General features: G+C 51.7%; 1 protein-coding gene across 1 annotated transcript in view; it reads right to left on the minus strand.

Moving 5' to 3' along the window:
• LGR6 (leucine rich repeat containing G protein-coupled receptor 6) overlaps positions 1 to 23,126 on the minus strand; it is a gene marked incomplete at both ends in the record, with an annotated part of 149,761 nt that overhangs the window by 16,652 nt on the left and 109,983 nt on the right. Inside the window, 6 exons of the mRNA XM_082296250.1 lie at positions 1,621 to 1,686; positions 4,784 to 4,855; positions 5,790 to 5,858; positions 6,900 to 6,971; positions 8,125 to 8,196; positions 9,638 to 9,706. Coding sequence (XP_082152376.1) covers positions 1,621 to 1,686; positions 4,784 to 4,855; positions 5,790 to 5,858; positions 6,900 to 6,971; positions 8,125 to 8,196; positions 9,638 to 9,706 — 420 coding nt within the window. The remainder of the gene's footprint in view (positions 1 to 1,620; positions 1,687 to 4,783; positions 4,856 to 5,789; positions 5,859 to 6,899; positions 6,972 to 8,124; positions 8,197 to 9,637; positions 9,707 to 23,126) is intronic.

Here is a 23,126-nt window from a genome sequence, read left to right on the forward strand (position 1 = left end):
GCAAGGGGAGACAGACACTGCCTGGTGCTCCACCTACAGCAGCTCCCTGGGCATTTTTCAGGTAGTTAACCTGCCTTTAGACTCAGAAATGATCTTGACTCATCTCACACAAGGACCCTCATGTGCTGGCTGTAATGTCTCTGCTGGTATTTGGCCAAGCTCCTGTTCCAAAGGTGGACATTTGAGTCTGGTCCCTTGGTGCCCCACGTCACCAGGCTGGCATCGCTTCTACCTCTAGCCAAGATTTCATGTGGGGGCCACTGGAAGCTCTGGGCACAAATTTGGGGGTCTCACTGACTGGAAGAGGTGGAGTTTGGGCAGAAGGGGTATTGGAGCAAGGTGGTGAAAAATAATTTAGGGGTGTTTAGCTGTGAGGGATGACCTGTGTGGTGCAGGTAAAGGTCTGCACAGCAGCAGTTACAGCAGAGCCATGGCACACCTGAGTTGTGTGCCAGGTTGTACCACCAGGCACCACCAGACTTGTTCCAAACCATCAGGAATGCTGATGCTTGGTGGGGGTGGGGCTTACAGGACAATAACTTTGGGGTTAAGGGACCAAATACTCATTTTGTGAAAAATTATTAATTTAAGGTATAATCTGTTTGACTTCAGCCAGAAACTGGGATTTATTGTGGTTTCTTATTAATGTTAAGTCGAATTTGGCATATTATAAAATTTTTTGTAAGAAGGAATGTGTGAAACTGCAGGTTTGGAATTCTGAACATTTGTCTTTTTTTTGGTGTACTTTCTATGTTTTTCAAATGTTTTCCTGGGGGTACTCTCACAGCTGCCATAAAAGGCAGCAGGGGCTGTGTAACTCTCATTTTCGTGTGGTTTCACAGTGTCCTAACATCCAGTTTGCTAAGGCTGGATAGCTGTCCAGGCTGGGGTGCTGCAGAGAGCAGGGACAACCTCTCCTGTGGGTTTTTTTATGGGGATGTTGCTCCCATACATCTGTTCTTCCAGGCAGCAGAATTCTATAAAAAATCACGGAGTCTATTTTAATTTTTTTAAAGGTTTTTTTTTGTTGTTTTTAGTTTTTCTCAAAAAGGCCAAGAACTTGTGTTGTATTTGAAGTGTAGGGCCAGATCTGCAGACACTCTGAGCTGGATGTGAATAACTTTGTCTCAGAGCAACAGTGGTGCCTCTTGGGGCCTACAGAGGACCCAGTTCAAGTGCTACACCTGAGGAAAGAATCCCCCTTGTCTCAGGAGGGGCTGGCCCTGGGCAGGGTGGATAAGAGCTGCTTTGTGCCCATGGCATGGGACCCCTCCTTGAAGCAGAAGACATTTATGGTGGACATTAAACCCCATTCTTGATTAGCTCATAGTGGGACTGGAGTTAGTGAAGTGAATTCAGTGCTGTCACATCCTACTTCTGTTTGAAGTGTCTGGGACCTCTGAAAGGACCTGAGTGAATTCAGCTCCTATGCACAGGGAGTGTATTTTTATTCTGTATGTGCACAAGGGCAAAGAGTGGAGCTCTGGTCCATTTGCACTCCAGTGAGTTGTAATGCCCAACTTTCCCCGTGCTTAGGCAGTTTTGTGTGTGGGAACTGCCCCTCTCCTCAGAACAGCCCTTTTCCCCCCAGAGTACAGTAGGAACGAGCTCCATACTCACAGCTCCTCCAGCTGCTGGCACCGATGGAAACTGGGCAGCTCTTCAATTTGGTTGTGTGACAGCTCTCTGCAGGGGAAGGACAGAACAGGAATGTTGGGACATCAAAAGGCAGTGCCTCTGAGCCCTCCCTTGGAAGGCAGGTACTGCTGGAGAGTGAGGTGACCTCACTTCATTCTGCACAGCTCCACTTTTGGCAACCCCGGTGAGTGGGATCTCCACTCAGCGCCTGATGCTGGCTCTGGGTGTCTCTGTGCAAGGCAAGGGCTGCCCCATGATTTACCCACTCCTCCATCCCCAGCCCAGCTCCCTGCAGCACAGCCTGTGGCTGATGGAGCTGCTCGTACAGCTGGGCTTGTCCTCCTCCCCAGCCTCTGGTCAGCTGTGAAAGCCACCTGTGAAACCACCCAGCTGCGTGCCACTTCTGCCATGCACAGCCCTGCTTTCTGCGGGCACAGCAGAGAGAGATTTCTGCCAGAGCTCCCAGAAGCTGCAGATGTGTCTGCAGAGCCCAGGGAGGTTTTGTCCAGCCAGCTGCTCTCCTCCCTCCTGGCACAGCAAACCCACTGCCCATTGCCTGCTCCCCATTCAGCCTTTCCTGGCTTTCTCCCAAGGTTAGGGAAAGGGTTGTGGCATTGGCAGAGATTTGGTTCAGGACATCCCAGACTGTGAAAACCTCTGGTTCCCGTTCTTTCAGGTGCTGTCACTCGAAAGGAGTTTGCAGCAAACTCCTTTTCCCACTGGTTCATGGCCCAGTGTCATGTCAGCATCTAGAGTAGACTGGCTTGATAGTCAAAGGAAAACCCACCCTGGCACAGCTTAATGAGAATTTATTGAAGCTGAAAGAGACTGGGTAAGGAGTAACATTTAAACCCAGCTCTTTCCCCCACCAGCAGAGACTGGATTTGTGGTTGTTCAAGGGAAATTTGCCCCAGGGTAAAGTTTTGTATGTGGATTCTCTGCTGACTTTCCAAACTTGGTTTCCATCTTTCTGCCAATAGATTGCTCCTAAAATATTTCAATTATTTTTTTTGCCAACCCCCTCACCACCAGTTTTCCGTGGTGGAGAGGAGGAGGGAGGGAAAAGCAAGCAAAAGGTTTGTGCTTGGCTCTGGAGGCTGTCACCCAGTATGGAGAAAGAGCCTTGGCATCAGTCACTTGTCCCTGGTCCCTGTGTCAATCCACTGGGCTTGACAGGGCTGTAGCTTAGCTAACAGCCATGGGGGAGAACCAGCCCCAGGAGTTATTTCTGGTTCCTCCAGAGTGAGGGTGCAGCCCAGAATCTACAAACAGAGCAGCCCCAGTCACTCGTGCTCTGTTGGGAACATACCAGGATGAGGGTGCTGATGGCGTCAAGGGACTTCAGCTCTGCTCAGGGGATCTTCGCCTATTTCTGCTGGAGAAGGAAGACAAATCTTCCAGAGCTCAAGAACCATTTGGACAACCCTCTCAGGCACAGGGTGGGATTGCTGGAGTGTCCTGTGCAGAGCCAGGAGTTGGACTCAATGATCCTTGTCGGTCCCTTCCAGCTCAGGATGTACCATGACTATAAGAAGTCTCCACCCTGAGCAGAAGCTCTGGATGAAAGCAGCAGGATGATGCCAGGTTGATGCCAAAGGCTGCCCTGCCTGTGTGTGCTGGGTTCAGCATGGGTGGCATCCCAGGATGGCTGTGACCCTCTGCCCCTGCAGTGGCTCTACAGCCCCTGTGCAGGGTCCCTGCAGAGAATCCACACTGTGGGGTGAGGCCAGAAGTGCAGCTTTAACTGTGTCATCTGTGGTCAGATGTGTCACAGTCATAGCTCCTATGGCTGCCAAGAGACAGGCAGAGAACAACCCCAGGGTCTGTGGGGACAGAGGGCCAAGGCATTTCAAAGGCAAGAGAGATGTAAACATGCACAAACACTGGCCCACATACTCTCTCTCCAAACTCTGAAAGCAATGCAATTAATGTCAGGAAAGCTCACTAGGGAAGAGGAACAAGGAGCAAGGAACGAGGTGGTGTATCCCAATACAACTCTCCCACGTGGAGGGGGTAGGCACCAAGAACAGGCTCTGCTGTGAGGGTTTGCAAACTGATAACTTGCAAACATAAACGGGGGTTTGGGACCCAAGAGCCTGGGCCAGTCCAAAGGCTGCACTTTCATAGCAAGTCATCCGTTGAATTGGTCCAGATGTCTAAAGATGAGAGATCTTCCCTACAGGGACAGCTGGAACCAAAAGCCTGTAATCTCCTAAGTTACAAATTGTCTTCTTTTATTTTTGTGTTTTACTCTCGTTACCAATTTCTGTGATCAAGAATTCACTCCTGTTGCTTTCCTGGAACAAACTTGTTTTCTTTTTCAGCTTGCTTGTATAAAGACTGATGGGAGGCAAGCCTCCTGTTGCCCTAAGGCTGCAAACTTGTACAAATCTGGCTAATGACGCATTTCCTGAGGATGTCTTTGACTGCAGACATAGTTGGGGATCTCAGGAACCAGGGGTGTGATTCCTGAGATGTTGCAGAATCTTTCTGAGATGTTGATTTCGTCATGTACCAAGCTAAAGGAGAAAGCATGACTGCCCCAGCATCATTCAGTGCCTGGCTAAGCAGGCAGAGCCAAAGAAACAGATACTGAGCAAAACCCTGATCTGGCTCTGCTGCCCCTCATGAGGAAATGTGGCCTCGCAGGTCTCCATCAGGTCAGACCTGATCGCTCCTGGGATCCTTCCTCCAGATGATGGCACTTGCTGGAGCTCCAACTGCAATAAGCCAAGGCTGGGGCAGAGGGTGAATGTGATTTCCCCCTTGTTTTTGGGCTCAGAGCTTCAGCATAGCTGGGAGCTCTGAAATGCTGTGGCCATTCTTACCCACCTCCTTTTGTACCCTCTCTACTCTCCTTGCATGGAGGGGGCAGTTCCTACTGGCGCAGAGCAAGGAGGATGTGCCTGACTGCAGCCCTGAGACCAGAGCATCATGCTGGGATGAAGCAGCAAGTTCAAGAACAAGCAAGAGCTCAAGGAAGTGATTAAGAAGGTGATGATTTCTGCATAGAAAAGATAATGGGAACAAGAACCACAGGATGGTCTTCCACAGCTGGTCCTCTCCCTGAGCTAGACAAAAGGAAAGCCCAGTTCCTGATGGCATTTTTTAAGGACCAGGCAGGACAGAGACACGTGTTACTCACAGGACTCGGAGGCTGGGCAGCTGCTGGCACATCCTTCTGGGGAGGAAATGGATGCCTGCCCGGGTCAAGGTCCTAGAGGGATGGAGGAGAGAGAAGAAAAGGTGTTGCTGGCAGCCAGTGCCCAGACTGTGTGACCCAGAAGCCCAGCTGCCATCCCAGATAGTGGCAGGGGAGACAATATCAATGGGATAATGAAATACCTGGAGTGGATAAAAAGCTGCCTGGCAGTTTTGGAAACAGGCACTGCTGCTGGGCCTGGCTAAGGTGAATGTGCCTATGAAGAGTTCTGGGCCACTGCTGAGTACTGAGTTCACAGCTGTCCTTGGCCTTGTTGGGGCAGGTGGCAGTGCCCTCTGTAGTGGGCTCTGCCATCCCAGTGCCCATCGTCCAGGCTGGACAGGCCTGGAGCCAGGACTGCCTCAGAAGCCTGTGTATGAGGGATGGATGGTGTGTCCCAGTGTCCCTGAGACATGGCATGGCCAGGTGTGCTCCTGGGGTGCCCAGTTTGGGCACAGCACAGGGACCAGTGCCCGAGAGAGGAGAACCATGTGAGGCCAGAGGCAGCATGTCCTCCAAGGCCCTGCTCTCCAGGGCCTGGTGGGGTGAGGAGGGGACCAGAGCAGTTGCAGGAGCCCCAGCGTGGGCGGCAGATGTTCCTGAACTGCACCGTGGTGCTGGTTTCAGTATGGGCAGAGACACTGGGGCTCAGCAGAAGCACTGCACTCAGAGGTTCACTCCTTCACAGATGCAGGAGGGAAGGAAGAAAAAAAAAAAAAAAAAAAAAGATTGGAGCACACTCAAGAATACTGAGAGAGCCACTCACGGGGAGGAAAGCTGCGTTCAGGAGCCACAGGGGTGAAACGAAGCAGAAGGGTGAGTGACCAGGGAGAGGCAGAGCTGAATACTGCACAGCACTGGGAAAGTTGTCCTCACTGAAACAGCCTGGACCACCTTGAAGGAGGAAGAGCACAGCTAGCAGGGTAAAAGGGAGAGAGGTGCCACTCACAAAACTTCTAGGCTGGTGGTGCCTTTAAGGTCCGGGAATTCCCTGATGTCCGTTGCTCCATTGAGTGACCTGCAGAGAAATGAGGGTGAGGTGAGGTGGGCAGAGAGCTGGAGGCAAGTGCAACTGCCCAAGGTTCCAGTGCCATCAGCCACAGTGGCAAATCTGCTTCCTCACACCCAGATGTGGTGATCAGAGGCCCAGACCCAGCGTGTCCCTGTGGCTGGAGCAGAAGCCTCGCTCTGTGTGGATACAGCGAGATGGAGCTGGGAACTTCTGTGCAAGGAGGCTTGGCAAGCTCAAAGCCTCTCCCAGCCACTGACATTCTTGGCATGATCTCTACCCAAATTAAATAAAAAAACCCCAAGCAATTACCACGGGGAATGTAAGCAGGGCATCCCACCCAAGCCTCCCCGGGTCTATGCATTTGGATCTAAAGAATGCAGGGCTATTTGAATGATTTATTTTATGTGCCTGGGTGAGGCTTATAAATAGAGATTTATGAGGTTGCCTCTGCCTATATATTTTTAGTGCTGTGCCACAACAGGTTGGCTGAAAAGCCAGCATGGGGCAGCTGTTGTGGTCCAGGTGGTGCCCAGCCTGTGCTGCTGGCCCTGGGGCAGGCCTAGGGCCAAACATGTGAAGAAAGCACTGCCACTGCTGGCTGCCCAGTGATATGATTTGTGCCACGTTGTTGGGAGATGTGTTCCTCCACTTCTCCATCTTGTGCAGGAAGGCAGATGCCTTTGGTGTCCGTCTGTTTGGGCAACTATGCAACAGCAGCAAAAGCTGTGGCACTTGTGTGTGAGGTCTTTGCTGCTCCTGGCACAGCTGTGGAGACCCTGGAAGGCCTCAGTGCCTGTCAGCTGTGTGGGGAGGAGGAATTAGTGGCTGCCTCCAAAATGCCCTTTTCAAAATTATCCTTCCTCAAAAGAAAACATCTGCAGTGTCTGCTCCTTGGAGCCTTTGGGGCTGGCCAACAGAGTGGCTTCATGGTCCTCTGTTGGCACAGGGGCTCTTGGAAAAAGGGAGGGAGGAGGCCACAAAGGTGCCCAGTACATAGGGCTTGGAGCTTGGATGTTACCTCTCTGAGGATGTGCTTGGTGAACTTACAGAGTGTGGAGCTTTGGCAAGTACTGGAAAGCAGACTGTCCGACAAACTGGATGGGATTGTCATAAAAATGGCTGCAATGGGAAAGAGGAACTTGTCAGAGCCTGCTGCACACAAAGAGAAGCTGCTGTTACAGGTCAGGAGCCCCAGAGCTACCAGCAGTAAGCCATGCACGAGGTGCCGCTGTGCTGTGGGCAAGTCTTGTTCCCAGATAGCCACAGGCTCTCCCACTGGCCTGTTTCAGCTGGACATTGGTACAACCGAGGTCTCCTGCTGCTCTGAATGGGCCCTTTGGGGTCCTGCTGAACCAGAGGGGCTAGAAAGGTGTAAAGCCTTCCTTCAACCCTACTGAGAAACACCTTGCACTGGAGGACACCTCCTCAGGTCTCACATGCCTACAGCAGCAGCACCTTTCCCCCTTGTCACAGTCAGTGGAGAGAAGTGAGCTCTTCTGGGACACAGAGAGATATGGGAGGAGTTGAGTCACCTCCTACAAGAAGCACTTCCCCCCACAAACTGTGAGAGACTTGAGATGGGCAGATCCAATGGAGAGATGAACGTTCTGGGTGTGTGGGCCCCCATCATCACTCTGTGGATGCTGCCCAAGGGAGATGGGGATGAGGCTGGTTGTTCTGGCTGGAGCAGTGAATGGTTTCACCCAGTGTCACCATGGCTTTCCAGATACTGGTATTTCTATAATTTAAGTCCAGTTTGGACAAGCAGAACTTTTGTCACTTGCCACAGTTTTCAGTATCTGTGTGGTTCAGAGAATTATCCAAAAATCACTACCTGTGCCTGGGTCAGAGGAGAAATGGGCAGACAGCTGGGTGTATTCATGTGCAGAGCTTTGTGTCCGCAGGTCTGGGGCAGACACGCAAGGGCCTGGTATCCCAGCTCTCTGACACATGCAGCTGCTTTTCTGAACACAAGGAATAAACACCAGCAGATGTCAACCAGGGCTTAGACAGTTTCCATGCAGACCACCTGCATTTTGTTCCTCCCTTGCTATCAGCCTGTGCTGCAGCAAAGTTCAGCTGCAGGGAAAGGAGAACCCACATCAATTCCAAAAAGGAGCTGAGAAAGAGCAATTTCAGCCTGTCCTGGCACAGGGATAGCAAATATCAGATTGTTGTTGTGACCACTGTCAGAAATCCCAACCCAAGGCATCAGGAAACGTCCCTTTCTGGGTAATATAAAGATGTAGGAAACATTATTTAATTTTCTTACATTGTTTGGAGGAGGGGATTCCCAACAAATGCGTTCTCTGGAATAGCTTTGATGTTGTTGTTATGAAAACCGCTGTTGGGAGAAACAAATATCTTGATATTAATTAACTTAACCTTCTTTCCTCATCACTTTTAAAGCCAGAGACCCTTCAAAATACACATCAAATAGGAGATGTAGGATCCTTCCCAGGTGCAGCATCATCCCAGCAGGTGAACAAGGTCTGTGGTTTGGCAGGACAAAATCTGCTGCATTTACTCTGTGGGTGCTCCATATGTGACTCCACCGACCCCACCAAGGATACAAGGACTTAAGGTTTAGCACCTCACAGGTTGGGAAACAGAAACAAGCCAAATGCAAAATTTTCTACCCTCCAGGAACTACAGTTTTTATGGATGGTCTCCATTACAGCTCCACAGCTGCCAACCAGAGCGCGCCAGGAATTATCAGCCCAGGAGACTTTAAAGGATTTGTAGGTGTAGCTGGGATATTTTTGCTTAAGCTTGAGAAAATTTCTATTCAGAAAATTTTTCCAGAAGAGAGCTCTATGGCCACATCTGACCTCCTGGACAGCAAAGGCAGCTACAGGTTCCTGTGGCTGGACTAGGACCAGGCTCTGGGTGATGCCCAGGTTGTTTATCCCAGAGGAGTCTGAGTGGGTGATTAGTTGATGACTGTTTGGAATTTGCCTCTTCTTTAGTAACAGGCATTTCAAAAGCCATCTCAAAGGGGATTAAGGCTCTTATTCTCATTTTGAAGGTGAGAGTAATGATGATATCTGAGCTGGACAGAGAAATCTCATGAGAATTCTTCCAGTAAAGAAAAAACTAGTGTCAGATTTTTACTCCGAGGCTCCCAGAAACATGACAGCAGCTGCTTTTGTCCCACCCCAGCCTGGCACCACTGTGGCACAAGAACTGTGGATCCACATCAACTGACCCCACCCTGGGGCTTCTACCTTCGTGGGTGATAAGTGGGATGGTTTCTTATTTTTAGTGTCTCCCAGGCTGACCAGTTAGAGGAAGGAGAGCTATCTACTAAAATGGTCACAAACTTTGCTAATTCCCTATTATAAATTTATCCTAAGGGAGATCAAACAGTTTCTGCACATGAGAGGAGGTGGCACAGGGCCTGCAGAAACAATGGCCTCACAATAACACGGGTAAGTCCAGGTTGTGGTCCCAAGCTGGGAATGGACATCAGAACTAGCCAGAGAACAGATGGAGTTTGAGCCCCTTGGATGCCACAGGAGACTGAAGAACTGTAGGAGGAACCTGCTCCAAGGCTGACAGGGACTCCCAGTCCCCTCCACCAGCCATGGTGTAGAGGCTGATGGGGAGGTGGTCAGAGCTGATGGAAATCGAGGAGATAAACTGCTTTGATGCAGTGGAGAGGGCTGGGAAGGAAAAGAAAGGCTTGGATTGAGTGCTGTCCTCAAGTCAGAGCACACGTGATGCTTTATTGGTCACTCTCCCACAGAAAGTGGTTTTGTAAAGGAATAAATGGAAAATCTCACAGCTCCTGCAGTCGGCCCAGCGTCCTGATAGCCCCGGGGAATTCCAGCAGCTCGTTGTAGTTCAGATCCCTGAAAGACAGAGAAGGGAAAAACATTCATTAATGTTTCTGCAGGAACTCAACCATGTGTATCCATGCTCTGAAGCCACGGAAACTTGGTCGCTAACATGGGAGACAGGTTTTTCCTACCAGGCTGATCCAGCCACTGCCTGGAAACACAATTTCACACGTTCCTGCAACACTGTCAGGTGAGAACCAGTCCAAGCCATGGTTGCTGCCATGGGACTCCTCCCTGCCAAGTGCCCCGTGCCCAGCCCATCTCCTGAGGGCCCTGGCCCCTTCTCTCAGGAGCTCACCCCCAGGGCTCTGGCTCTGAGTAATTTTTCTTGCCTTTCCAAAATGGGATTCTTTGAAGGACAAGAAACACAAACAATGTCAGTTGTGTGGGTCTCATGAAGGGCTTCTCCGGGCCCCCTCACCCTGTGGTGCAGAGGGGATCGGGGACCATTCCCTCAGTGTTTGTCCTGGGCACGCTGGGTCTCCCTGCCACTGGGACATGCTGTGACTGGGAGCAGTGGGAAGAGGAGTCTGCGGGAAGACTCCTGATGGTTGGGGTCAACCCCACATTGGAATCTGTAAGCCAAAGCTGGAAGTGATATGCAAGGAGTACTGACAGTGTTGAGCATTAAGTCTAATTTGCTGTGTAGTAAAACAAATAAAATATGCTATGTTGGTTGTAGTGACAGGTGTGGAACTTACCCACCCTGACTTGGCAACTGAAAGAGACATCCGAGTGTGAATGAAATCTCAGGAGTTGTGTTTGTTCTCCAAGGAGGGGCTTAACCTCTGGAAAAGGATTTATTTGACCTATGGGGCACTGCTGGCAACCTGGGAGGAGCAGCCCTCCAGAGGCACCAATCCTGCTGCTGGCTGGAGGGTGCCCATGGAGACTGGCTGGGCTTTGGGTGTGCAGCACTTCTCTAGCATGCCCAGCATTCTCCTTGGAAGGCAATTTTGGCTGTCACAGTAACATTTGATCCTATCCTGGCCATCCCACTTTCCAATTCACTGAAGTCTGAAAACCATGCGACTGCTTCCTACCTGCATGACACTCACCAAGTTTTAAGTGGTAGATACTTTGGAACATGATTACTGGCTCCTGGAGATTACTGTATAATTACACTTAATGAACCTCAAAGTAATTACCATGTAACCTGGATTGTGGTTTATGGAACAGAAATAACTGAGCATTTACACAGCAATGAGCTGCTGCCCAATTACCCTGTAATTCTCATCCTCTGGGCTCAGGCATGGTCATTACGTTATGATCTCTCTTGGCCCCTTTGTCTCTTACATCTTCCCTCACTACCAGTGCCCCTGCTTGGGAACGACTCTGTGGCCCCACCTCAGCTTTGCCCTGAAGGTGTTTACATGGGAAATCAACCCAGACAGTCTCTCCAAATTGGTCCTTCCAGGACTTCCGACTTATATGATTTATGTGTTAGGGAATGCTTATCATGGAATTACAAGATAGGGCACAAACCGAAAAGAAAAATATGGAATGAGGTTGTCGTGGGCGGATTTTGTCTTGTGTAGCTCTGACAAGGTCCACACCTTGTTGCTGGATTCCCCAAGAAGCCCAGGTGCTGTGGCAGGTCCTGCTTTGGCAGGGTTTGTCCCTGGACGCTGAGGGCACTTTTCCTTCCTCCAGTTACACAGGGATGTGGATGCTGGTGCTATGTGTAGGGATTTGAGCAAATGAACCCTGCCCCTGTAGGACCCAGAAAGGGTTCATGTTGTCTAACAGTTGGCAGTGCTGGCAAACAGCAGGGAAGGAGCACAGGGCTGGTGGTGAGGCCGTGAGCTCTGTCTGCCCAGTGTCCACCCTGCAGTGTGGTGGCAGGGCCCCAGCACACCTGAAGCTGCTGTGCCTCTCCCAGGGCCCAGGAGCGGAACAGGAGCGATGTGTCCCCTCTTCACGCCACCTCACATCTGTTAGACACGAGAGCTCTGCCTCTCCCTGCTCTCGCTCTGTCACACTCTGTCCTTATCTGGCTCCACGCACGTCACTGGTTTTCCTCAGTCTTCGCTTGAGCCCAAATTGATCTGTTCAAGAATAAGTAGCCCTACACATGACTGCTCATAGCTTCACTCTTTGCTTGTGGCTCCCTATCAGCTGCTTGGATGCTCTTGGCCAGTGTCTGTAGATGGCACCTGCCAGGATCCATCGGGGCCTGGCTGAGGGCTCTCATTGCTCAGCTTGGTTATCAGGACTGTTAATGACACATCCCTTCTCTGCTGCTCAGGGACATATGGGAGTGGATTTCCCAAGGGAACAAGCAACAGGAAGTGCAGGCAGGACCCCACTGGGCATTTTCAAAGCATTGGGCAAATCTGATTAACCTCCAGATCACTGCACTGGTTGAAATCAGAGGCATTAGCAGCCTAAGTCGACTGACAGCCCAAATTATGCACATAAGGTGCATAATACCTTTAAAAATTTCACCCTGCAGTGACTCCCTGAAGTGAGAGGGAGATTCCACAGGGAGCAGGAAGCAGGAGATATCTGCCTGTGCCACCTCCCTCTCCTGCCCCACAAACTGGGGCTGGGAAGAACCTGTGTGATGTCAAGGGACAGTCCCTGGAGGAGAGGCACTGTAAGCCCCAGCCCCGGGTGACATTCAGCCCATCACTGCTGTGTCACTGGGGAGGCTTCTTGTGATGGCACAGGGCTGTTCCTCCCCAGTGACACCTGACATGTCTGTGAGCTGCCGACAGATGGAAAACATTGTCCAACAGAGAGGAGGCTTAGCTCACCTGTGATTCACTAACACAACAAGGGATCTTAGATCTGCAACCAGTATTATTTCCAAGGAATAATTCACTGTGCTGTAATATTTGCTCCTGTCTTTAAAAATGTGTTTCCTTTCCAGCCTGCATCTCTTCCAGGCAGGCTGCTCTTTCATCAGCAGATGAAGGTTCTGTTTGTACCTCTGCATGTGTGCAAGTATGTACAAGACCAGCTCTTCCTGAGCGAACACACGCCGTTCCCAGCCCTGGCAGCATCCCGGGGCCTCCCTCCCCTGTGCTCTTGACAGATACAAAGAGCATTCATTGTGTTCCCGCTGGGTAAAAGCCCATCTTGGAATGCTGGCAGACACTGGGCTTGTTGGAAAGTGGAAATGCAACCAGGTGTAGTCATGCTGCTCCATCCCAGCTGCCAGCAACCCTGCTCTATGCAGAGGAGACAATGTGCCTGTGCTCGCTCCTGCCCGTGCTTCCTGGGTTTTGGGGAGGTGAGCCTCCCTCCTGGAAAACAACCCAGCTGTTCTGGGGAACAGGTCCCTGAGTGCTGCTTGTGGGTGGCTGCTCTGGATCGTGTGCTGCTCTCACCGCCCTGACTTGTCTCCAGCGCTGCTCCTGGCCAAGCTCTGCCCAGTTCATGGGGTCCAGCTGGCTGGAGGGGGCTGGAAGAAACCAGCACTCAGGATGGTCCTCAGGTGTCATCTCTTCCCTGCACTCTTCCCAAAGCTCAGACCCAAACCATGATGTGAGAAAAAATTCCCTGTCCCTTGTCCTTCTTTCACAGAACTGGAATTGGGCTCTGGTCCAAGCAATGACCCAGAAACAGCATTCAACCCCTGCCGTGGTGTTCCTGTCAGTGGGGAAGTTTCTGTTCATTTAGTGAAATTCAGTCCTCAGGTCTTTGCACAGGTGCTAGCAGGGCTCCATCTGTCCTAGACATCTCCTCTCTGCCTGCTCTCCCATGGGGAATTTGGCCCAGCCCATGTGCCCCATGGTGGGTCTCCAGAGCTTCTTCCCTGGCACAGGGTCGAGGCAGATTGGAAGGACTCACGGCTCAGTGGCTCAGGGATGATTTTGCTTTTTGATTCCAGTGGCCACAAAATTTCCTCCACTGGGCATGTCAGTGAACTGCCCATCATTCACAAACCCTCTCCAGGAGCTGGTGGATGTAGGAAATGGAGGTGCCATAGCAAACACCTTGAAGGGTCCCCTTCCTCTCCCTGCCTCATCTGAGGTACTCGGGCAATGCTTTGCATCCCCAGCTCCACACTCTGACACTTTCCCACTGCTTCCAGATTTGGGATGATGCAGGGAAAGCTGCAAAAAGCCACTTCACTCTTCCCACTGTACTGCTGTGGCACAGGCTGGGATGGCCCAGGAGGCCTCTTGGCCCAAGGAAGCTGGACCTGGCAGTGCTGTCCCAGCTCTGGGGTCTGACCCAAGGCTTTGTGTGCTACATGTGGGGTTTCCTGGCTGTGGAGTGCTGTCCTTTTTGGCATAACGCAGATCAACGGCAGCGTTACTTGGTGGAAGGATGGCAACACACCATGGCCATGCCTATGCCAAATAATAGGAGGCCTCATAAAAAAGAAACTAGAAATAAAGAGTATGGCATAAGGGAGTTTTTCCCATCATCAAGGGCTATTGAAAGTGAAATCAGTCAGGCAAGAGGTTCAGAACTGATGTGCAAAAGCAGTGACTATGAATAATCCCTTTCCTCAGCTGGGCTCAAAGTTACCAGCTCTAGCATGACAGTGGAATGGCAAGAGGAGCCTTGTCTGTTCTTCTACTTGAAATGAAAGCCTCTGAAAGGTCACCCTGTCTGCCCAAGACACAGTGAACTGGCTGGCTTTCCATTGTTGCTGTTGCTAGAGGGAGTCTATGGCTTCATATTTGGAAGACCTTAACCAACCCTGCTGTTTATTTAGAAATAAAAGTAAGTTGACATCAAAGGCCCAGTTATTTTGGGCTTTAACTGCCAGGGTGATTTGAAGCTGACAGCAAGCAGCCTGGAACTATTAATATCTTCAGTCGTGCCAAAAGGAGAGAAGGAGAGGAAAGAGTCTCAGGTCAATTTTCTGCCTGTTAGGGACTATTAGTGGTTCCACACAGGAAGCCAAAAAAAATAAAATTATATAGTACTATAAATTCTTCCATAAGCCACAAAACACCACAAATTTGCAGCTAATAAACCTGAAGATGAAGTGAGATTAGAAGCTGTAGATGGGACATTTGCTCACTATTTCAGTCCCAGTGGAGTTGGAGATGTTACCATGGTGCCTGGAGGGGACTTTGTGCAGCCTCCTCTGAGGACCTGCATTTCCACCTGTCCTGTGCTGGCACCTCATCAAGCTGCCAGTAAATGTAATTACTGCCTCTGCTAGTTGTGCTGGTTACTGTGGGCAAATCAAGCACTGGAAATGATTTAATTGGTAGTCTGGAAGCCCATGGGGGCCATGGGGACCATGTAGTTTGACCTCTTGCCCAGCACTGGCCAGACAGCTTTACCCAGGCTCCATACGTCCAGTCATGGCTCGTGGCTGAGCTGCCAGATGAGTTCAAATATGAAAAGCAATTGCGCAATCAGGTGCCGTAATTTATGGAATCACAGATTCACTAAGGTTGGAAAAGCCAAGCTCATTGAGTCCAACCATTAACCACACACTAAACCATGTCCCTAAGCATCCTGAGTGTTTTTGGAATGCTTCCAGCACCTTCTGTTGTGTAGCATCAGCCCACACCCCGCTGTCCTGGCAGTGGCATGCAGTGAGTGTGAGCCCCAGTTCAGCCTGGGGCATGAGAAGCTGCCAGTGCCTCTAACAAGTGAGAGGAGGGAAGGGGGATGTGGAAGGACACGGAACACTTCTCTGGCTCCAGACCATGTGTCCATCCCCTAAAGGAAGACACCTGAGCCACACCTGAGAGCAAGAGGGGGATGTTCACATGAACCAGAGAGAGAAATGACCCACCATGGGATCCATCTGCTAGGGTCAGTGTTTTCATTGGGAAATTAATCATGTCCTAGAAACCCCCTTTTTTTTGTAAGTTATAAGAAGCCAGGCTATGATGGAACTTGAGGGAGTGCATGTGTGTCCCAAAGGAACAGAGATGGGCTGCCTACTGTGGGAAGGTTGTCAGATACGTAGGGTACATAATTCCTGCCAGGAGCAAGCAGCAATCTCTGAAAGAGGATTCATTCTGACAGCCTGGCCTGGAAATGTCTCAGCCTCTCCCTGACACGGTGCTGCAGCACTTCACCGGGTTTCGGTGGCACTGGTGGACCATTGCTGGGACGGGGGGACTGTCTTGGGTTGTGCCTTGTACCCCTGCAGCCACTAATCCCTCCCAGTACAGCTCTGATCTCCACTGCAAATCCCAGCAGTGTCCAGTGTGTGGCTGTTCCACCCGGGACTCCTGTCTGTTCTCTAAGGCAATGGATCAATGTTTGATGTGTTTAACACTGCCCTGCACATTCAGACACAAAGGTGCTGACCGAGGACACACAGAAACATCCACGGAGCTGATGGCTCAGGAGGAGGCTGCTCTTTGCCAGGCTGGAGAGGAAGGCAAGGCTCGAGGAAGCCTGGTCTAGAGCAGAGCATTCCCCAACTGCAGGAAAGAAGCTGGGGATTTCTACCTGCTCCCCGAGGTGCACAAATGGCTGGAGATCAGCCCCTGGAGCTCTGCTGCTGGTAGGAGGGAGCATGGGATGGAGGCAGAGCTTCTGTGCATCAGCACATCCGTGGTGAAAACGTGCCCCCAGCTGCCTCTGCTGCCGTTCTGCTGCCTGCAAGGGTCGCTCCTCCTTTGCACGGGCATCAATTCACACTCACACACCTTGGGAGGCAGAGGCACGGGCACCTGCTCCAGGAAAGGCTCTGGAAACAGGGAAAGGCTTTGGGCAAATGGGAGCCTGAAGAGCCAGAGGGGCCTGAGGACCTCTGATGGGTCACAGCATATCTGCAGACCCAGAGGTTGGAGCTTGGAGAGCCTCAGTGGTGTTGGTCATTGCAAGATCAGCGGTGGGGGAAGCCAGGCTGGAGAACTGGCCAGATGCAAGAGGGGGGTGTGAGGATTTGGTGGGCAAAGGGAGAACAGGCAGAGTCCTGCGATGGAGATGAGCCTTACAGTGGAGCCATGGAAAAGTGCAGTGGCCCCAGAAGTACCCTTTCACCTGAACTGCATTCACTTCCTCTCTTTTTTTCTTTATAAACCTGCAAAATGTCATGTCTGACTGGGGTTGTGTTCTGCCAAAGCTCAGCCTGGTTACAAGGTACCGACTGGTTCAGAGCCGAGCTGCACCAGGGAGGGCACATTCCAGGCCCCTGCAGCAAACTGGGAGCAGGGCCCAAGGAGACACAGGGTCTGATCTCTGTGCTCCTGGTCAGTGCCAGGTGCATTTGCCAGTTCAGTTTGACAGGTGACTTTCTCTGTTTGGAAAAGTCACTTTCCACTTACACAATGATCAGAGCAGACAATGAACTTCTTAGCTCTGTTCTGGGACCAGGAACAGGGACCCATGCAACCAGGGCCCTCAGCTGTGTCCCTCTTTCCAAAAAGCCGCATCCCCTTCCTTTCTCCATCCCCTCAATCTGGGTACCTAAGCCTCTCCTGAAGTCCCTTCCATCCTCTGGTAGGGCAGGTTGGGATCGTACAATCAAGCTAATGAGCTGGGGACCCATGCTGACCCTGCAGGGCTGGAGCATCAGGATGCTGAGGAAGCAGATCAGTGCAGCAAACAGGGCATCCCTGAGGGGTCAAATCCATCAGCTGCTCTGGGAATTGCACAGATTTGGGATTAGCATCAAGAAACAGCACAAAAGGCTTCAAATTAAACATGCTGATGGAGAAAAATCCACTAGAGGAGCAAGGTAGAATTTTGGCAGACGGTTTTCCAGGAGAACAGCAGAGCCTGCCTGGCCATTAAAGTGTTAAACAACCTTGGCATGAGCTGTACTGGAGATATTTCCCATTTCCTTCTTCCTGCCTTCATTGCCCAAGGTGCACTTTATATTAATTTTCTTTCTTTTTTTTTTTCCCCTATAGAAAATCCAACTCTCCAGAGGAGTTGGTAGGTTCCAGCTCTGCTCTGCATTTACAGACTCCACTAATTACCCGAATAATGGGACGGGTGCTGTGGTAAGGGCATTTCCTGTGAGGCAAGGTTAGGCAGATAAAATGCCTGGAGCCAGAGGGTTTTGGATTCAGCCGTTCTGGGAGATGTTTTTAATTTATTAGTGCTATTTTTAAAAAATAAATTAAAAGGTTTTTAAATGAATGGAGATTTGCTCTTTCCAAGTGATTTATCTCCTTTGTCTGATGGGCGGAGGAGCTGGCAGGGATGTGGATGGGGAGGGAGAATCCAGGGAGAGAGGAAACAACGGGGTCATCTCAGGTGGAGGGGATGGGCGAGGCCTGCATGGCCTCTCTGAACTGGTTCCTCATCACGTCCGTGTCAGAGATGGGCTGGAGATTTCCCAGAGGAGCAGCGCTTCTGGGGCTGATTGTTGCTATTTTGGCTGTAGCCAGGAGGCCTCCAGCATTTTGAGCCGGTCCTGGGGAGCAGCTGCTCCTTTCCCAGCCCTGCCTGTGCCCCGGGAGCCACCTTGGCCCTGCTGGGGGCTGGGAGGGCAGGACACTGCCAGGACACGCTTTCTCTCTCTGCCAGCACCAGGGTCTGCTCCGTGTGAGTGTGCCAAGGCAGGAGGAGCCCTGGCCCCTGCCTTCGGTCCTCGCTCTGTGGGACTCGGCCGTGTCCATGACAGGCCCACTGGCAGGGCCACAGCTCTTACTTTTGCATTTTTCCCTTTGCCTCAAGAGCTCCAGATAGAGCTCGGAGCAGCTGTTGGGGAATATGAGGTGGCTTTTGTGGTGGGAGACCCTGCACATCCCTTGCCAGAGTGCTGCTCGGCACTGCCAGCCCACCTGAGCCACACCTGAGAGCACAGACCTGCCAGAGCTGCTGCTGCTGCCCACCTACCTCGTACCAGAGGCCCCAGGGACCTGCTCTGTGTGTGTGTGTGACAGTCAGCCCCCAGGGCCACCACACCTCTCCTTGCTTGGACAAAACAGTCCTGATGGGAGGAAAAATGCTTTCCCCTTTCCTTCAAAGCAGAGATCCCATCCCAGGGGCATTTTCAATGAGTCCCTTCCACAGCTGCTTTGGTGGAAGATTTGGGAAGCTCCATGAGGAGCCTCTGTCCCCTTTCAGCTGCTCTCTGCACTTGGTCTCTGGGCTCTGCTCTGCTCTGCCGTGGGGACACCAAGGGCTGAGGCCTGCCTAATAGCAGGAAAGGTGGACATGCTGAATGATGGTCTTTGTGTGCTGGTGTTTGGAGCGAGAGTTTGGGGCCAGCTCTGAAATTCAGCTGCCATGACTCGATGCCCTCCCCATGGCTATCTCCGAGGCTCTGCACACACACACTCGAACACCGATGGCTGCACAGGTTCAGGTCACCTTCCCCTTCCATCCCTCTGCACAGAGCACTGACCTGGAGCTTGGTCATGTTGGGGGGACTTCACTCATTCCCCTTCCCCTTCATCCCTGATCCATGAAATAGTCATATTTCAGGGACACAGAGGGATAAATCCAGTGTTACCACAATCTACCTGATGAGGCCAAAGTTGAGCACTATGAGGTATGAGGCAATTATTCATCAGCCTTTAGAATATGTTCAGACTGATAGCAAAGCTCAGGGACCTCAGGACACTGCTCAGCTTTCCAGGTGAAGGTGGTAAGGAGGAAACCTGCGCATGAGACCAGCCTCACTGCGGAAATTGATGTCACAGGGATCTCCTCATGAGAAACTCTTTCCTCATACAGCAGGGGAACCTGGCCCCTGTGTTAGCACCATGCAGGCCTTTGCATGGCAGTTTTCCCTTGCTGTTCCTCTGAAACTGCAGCCACGTTGTCCCTGGCACTCTGCCCCCAGCCCTGAGCACAAGGTCTGAGTGTTCCCAAGAATCAGTCTCTGTCACTGCAGCAATGCTCCTGGCTGCAGCTGAACTGCTCCTTCCATCAGCTCTTCCATGAGCACTCCTCCTCACCAGGCTAATGACACACAAGTATCGTCAGAGAATCATGGGATGGTTTGGGTTGGAAGGGACCTTAAAGATCATCTAATTTCAAGCCCCTGCCATGGGCAGGGACACCTCCCACTAGAAGGTATCTAATCCCCCTTACCCTTCTTGCTGCATTGTTAAAGACTGAGAAATTAAGTCTAAAACAATCAGGAAATGTAGAAGTCAGGATCTTTCCATCCAAATGGCAGAAGCAGGTTACGCTGCCAGGTGTTTTACAGCACATGTTAAACACCCCAAAGGACAATGCACCACGGCCCGGGTCTGACAAGGCAAATCTGGAGCAGGGAAGTGATGTGAAGAGCAGTGTGTCTGCGGTCTCAGCTCTTGGCATGCCTTGCACCTACTTCTTGCAAAAGATGGTGCTTCTCTTGACTCTTTTTCATTTCACCTCCCCACTCCTCACTCCTCACCCTCTCAGGATTCCCTCACCCCACTGTGCCAGGCCATTTGCCAGGCCATTTGCTGTGTTCCAAACATTCACCGTGGCCACAGGCCTTTCCCTCTGGCCATGCCAATGGATAATGGATGTCCTTCCCTTGGTATTTCAATATTATACCCTTGGCATATTGATCCCTGCTCATGGGGCAATGCTGGCTCCTCCCTGCATTTCCTGTGGGCATCCCCTGACCTTACACCTTGTGTACAGGATCGAGGCCATTACCCAAAGGGGCTACAGGAAGAATGTGTCACATCAGCATATTTACTCTCTTATTTGCTCCATGTCTTTGGGAAAGGGCTAAAAAATGCCAAGCTTCTCCCACTCCGACCATCTAATGCCTGGTTTCATGGCTCAGCTTGGGGCTTCTTCCCACAGCCCTGCAGGGTTGTTCTGTGTCAGCTCTCAGGCTGATGAGAACTGGAGAGGGAATCTCACTGGTTTACAGGGCTGTTTCGAAACCCCTTTGGGAATCTGGCCCAGGCTGCTCTGACTTGCTTCCAGCCTACCTGCCAGCTTTCCTTCCCAGCAAGAGAAGGCTGGGGGGGCGGCTGCTGAACAGCCAGGTCTTGCCCTGAAAGAGAAAATTTTCTTGGAGCTGCTTTATCCAGCTGCATGCTGGTGTTTGACCTGGTGGGTGCTGCACATCTGCCTGTCCCCCCATCAGTGTGGGGAACACAGAGCTGCTGTGCACTTGCCAGAGCTGACTTGTGCACAAAAGCTGCAGGTCAATGCAAGGGAAATGTGAAGTCATTCATCTGGCTTCACCTCTTTCTAGATTTGCTGCCCTCCTGAAATATCAGGGCCAAGCCTTCTCCAAGAACAAAGATGCTCCACTGGGATCTGTTTTTGCAGGAATGCTGGGACTTGGGGCAGGTGAGTGGTGTGGTTGAACTTACACAGCTCGCACGTTGCTGAGACCTGCATGGGGCAGTGGCTGCTGCTTCTCTTAGGTTTTGGCATTTAGTAAAAATAGAAGTTTTACTGTCTAGCTGAATATGAAAAGAAATATTTCCCTTAGGGAAACAGAGGTTTTTGCACCTAAAACTTCCCAGGCTCTTCTGAAAAACCTGAAACTATGTTTTCCTCTCAAATTTTACAGTTCTCAACTATTGTGCCTGGTTTATAATCAGCATCTGGCCACAAATACTCATTTTAGGAACCCTGGAGAAATTTCTGTCTTCACCAACCCTTACCATCCTGCTGCCTTCCAGGAGGTAACGCCCACAGGGTAACTGAGAGCACAGTTTGGCCTCCACAAGCCCAAGAAAATGTGCTAAGTGCTGTCAACAGAATGTAATCATAATTTGAGTTAAAGGGTAAATGTGGAGCCTGTAATCGTCTCCACATGCACAGGAGCTGAGAGGTGGTAGGTAGATACAGGTCTAGGCTGGGAGAGTGCAGCCAAAAGCTTGGCAATTTTTTGCCCCAGAGCTTGTCCAGCTTTGGTCAGCAGACAGGTGGGTGCTAAGGATCAGCATGGGGGGTGGCTCCACTTGAGGAACACACGTTGCTCAAGGATCACTGAATCGGAATGCTTGCTGGCCTGATGGTGAGAATTGGATTCTCAGGCCAGGAGGAGCAGAAGGCCTCTCTGGAGAACACTTCTTCAGGGCGATCAGATGTGCAGGAGAGCGTGGAGAGCCTGGAGCTCTCTGCCACAGCACTGTCCTTGCTGCAGGCAGCTGTGTAGGGTGGGGCTGTGGGACACTCACGCACCAGCGTGTCCTGCAGAGCCTGGGCACGGGCAGAGCCCGGACACGGGCAGAGTCTGGGCACGGGCAGAACCCGGGCACGGGCATAGCCTCGGCACGGGCAGAGCCTGGACACGGGCACAGTCTGGGCATGGGCGCAGTCTGGACACGGGCAGAGCCTCGGCACGGGCAGAGCCTGGGCACGGGCAGAGCCCTGCTTCAACGGGACCAGCCTTGGAGGTCGGATCCTCCCAGGGCTGCCTGATCAGCACCAGCAGAGACAGCGTTTGCACTGCTGCAGTGCTCCAGAGTCCCTGCATTGCTGCACAGTCCTGTCCCCGCAGGGATGGGGAGCAAGAACAGGGGGCATGGAGCTCCCCAAGTGCTGGGCAGCACCTCGGATGAGCAGCAAAAGGCAAAGAAAGTGTGAGAGTGGGAGCAGAGTGGAAGAGAGGGAAAATGAGCTTTCATCACAAATGTCTGTGGAAACAGAATTATCTCCCAGGGCTATGAAACTCTTTAGTCTTTCCCACAGCAAACAAGGGGCCATCTTTTCCTCTGCAGCTCCATCCTGCTTGGGATGGGCAGCAGGATCTCTAACCACCCTGGCTGCAGAGAAGGGTTGCCCAGATGTAGGCTGGGATGTTGCTGCATGTCTGCTACAGCTGTAGACCAAAGAAGGTTTTCTTCCATCAGCGAGTTCTCTGTTTCCTCCTGCAGCTCGCCTGCCTTTGTGCTGCCTGGGTGCCACATCTCTGCCCTCACATATTTGCCTGTGACCACCAGAAATGACTGGGGAGAAAGCCAAGCTGGGACCCGTGGGTCACCAGAGGAGACCATGCATCAGCCTCCCACCCCTGGCACAGTTCAACCTCTCCCCAGCTGAGCCCTTCTGGGTGGTCCCAGGATCTGCCAGTCTGCAAGGAAGAGACAATGCGTGTCATGGTCCTGCCCTGAGGAGTGTGTCTGGGGACCAAGGGTTTGCCTGCTGCTGCCACTCTTGCCCGATAGCTGCTGTTGGCATCATGCTGGGCACAGAGGAGCCCTCTCTCCTTGAGTGGCACTTGAATGCTGGGAAGCAGCATCTCCTTTTGCCATGACCCAGACCCCCTAGTTCTCTTGGCAGGAAGCAAGGGCCTGACTCTGACCCCAAGCCTGCATGAAGGGAGATGTTTCTGCACAATCGAGGGCATCAGGCACCTCTTCCAGTCTTTCAGAGCCTCGATTTATTTGTTTGCTTGTTTATGTTTCCTCCTGGGCCAATGCACAGCACACGAGGCACAGGCCATTCATGCAGCTGTCACAGCACAGGGAATGTGTGGTCAGGCTGTGGGATGAAACTCTCCTTCAGTTCAGGGTGAACCCCCTGCTGCTAATTGCAGAGCCATGGAATAGTTTGGCTTGGAAGGGACCTCAAAGCCCATCTCGTTCCACCTTCCTCTATCCCAGGTTGCTCCAAGCCCCATCCAACC

This window comes from Coloeus monedula (assembly GCF_965178545.1).
Source record: "Coloeus monedula genome assembly, chromosome: 23".
In the NCBI taxonomy this organism is placed as follows: Eukaryota; Metazoa; Chordata; class Aves; order Passeriformes; family Corvidae; genus Coloeus; species Coloeus monedula.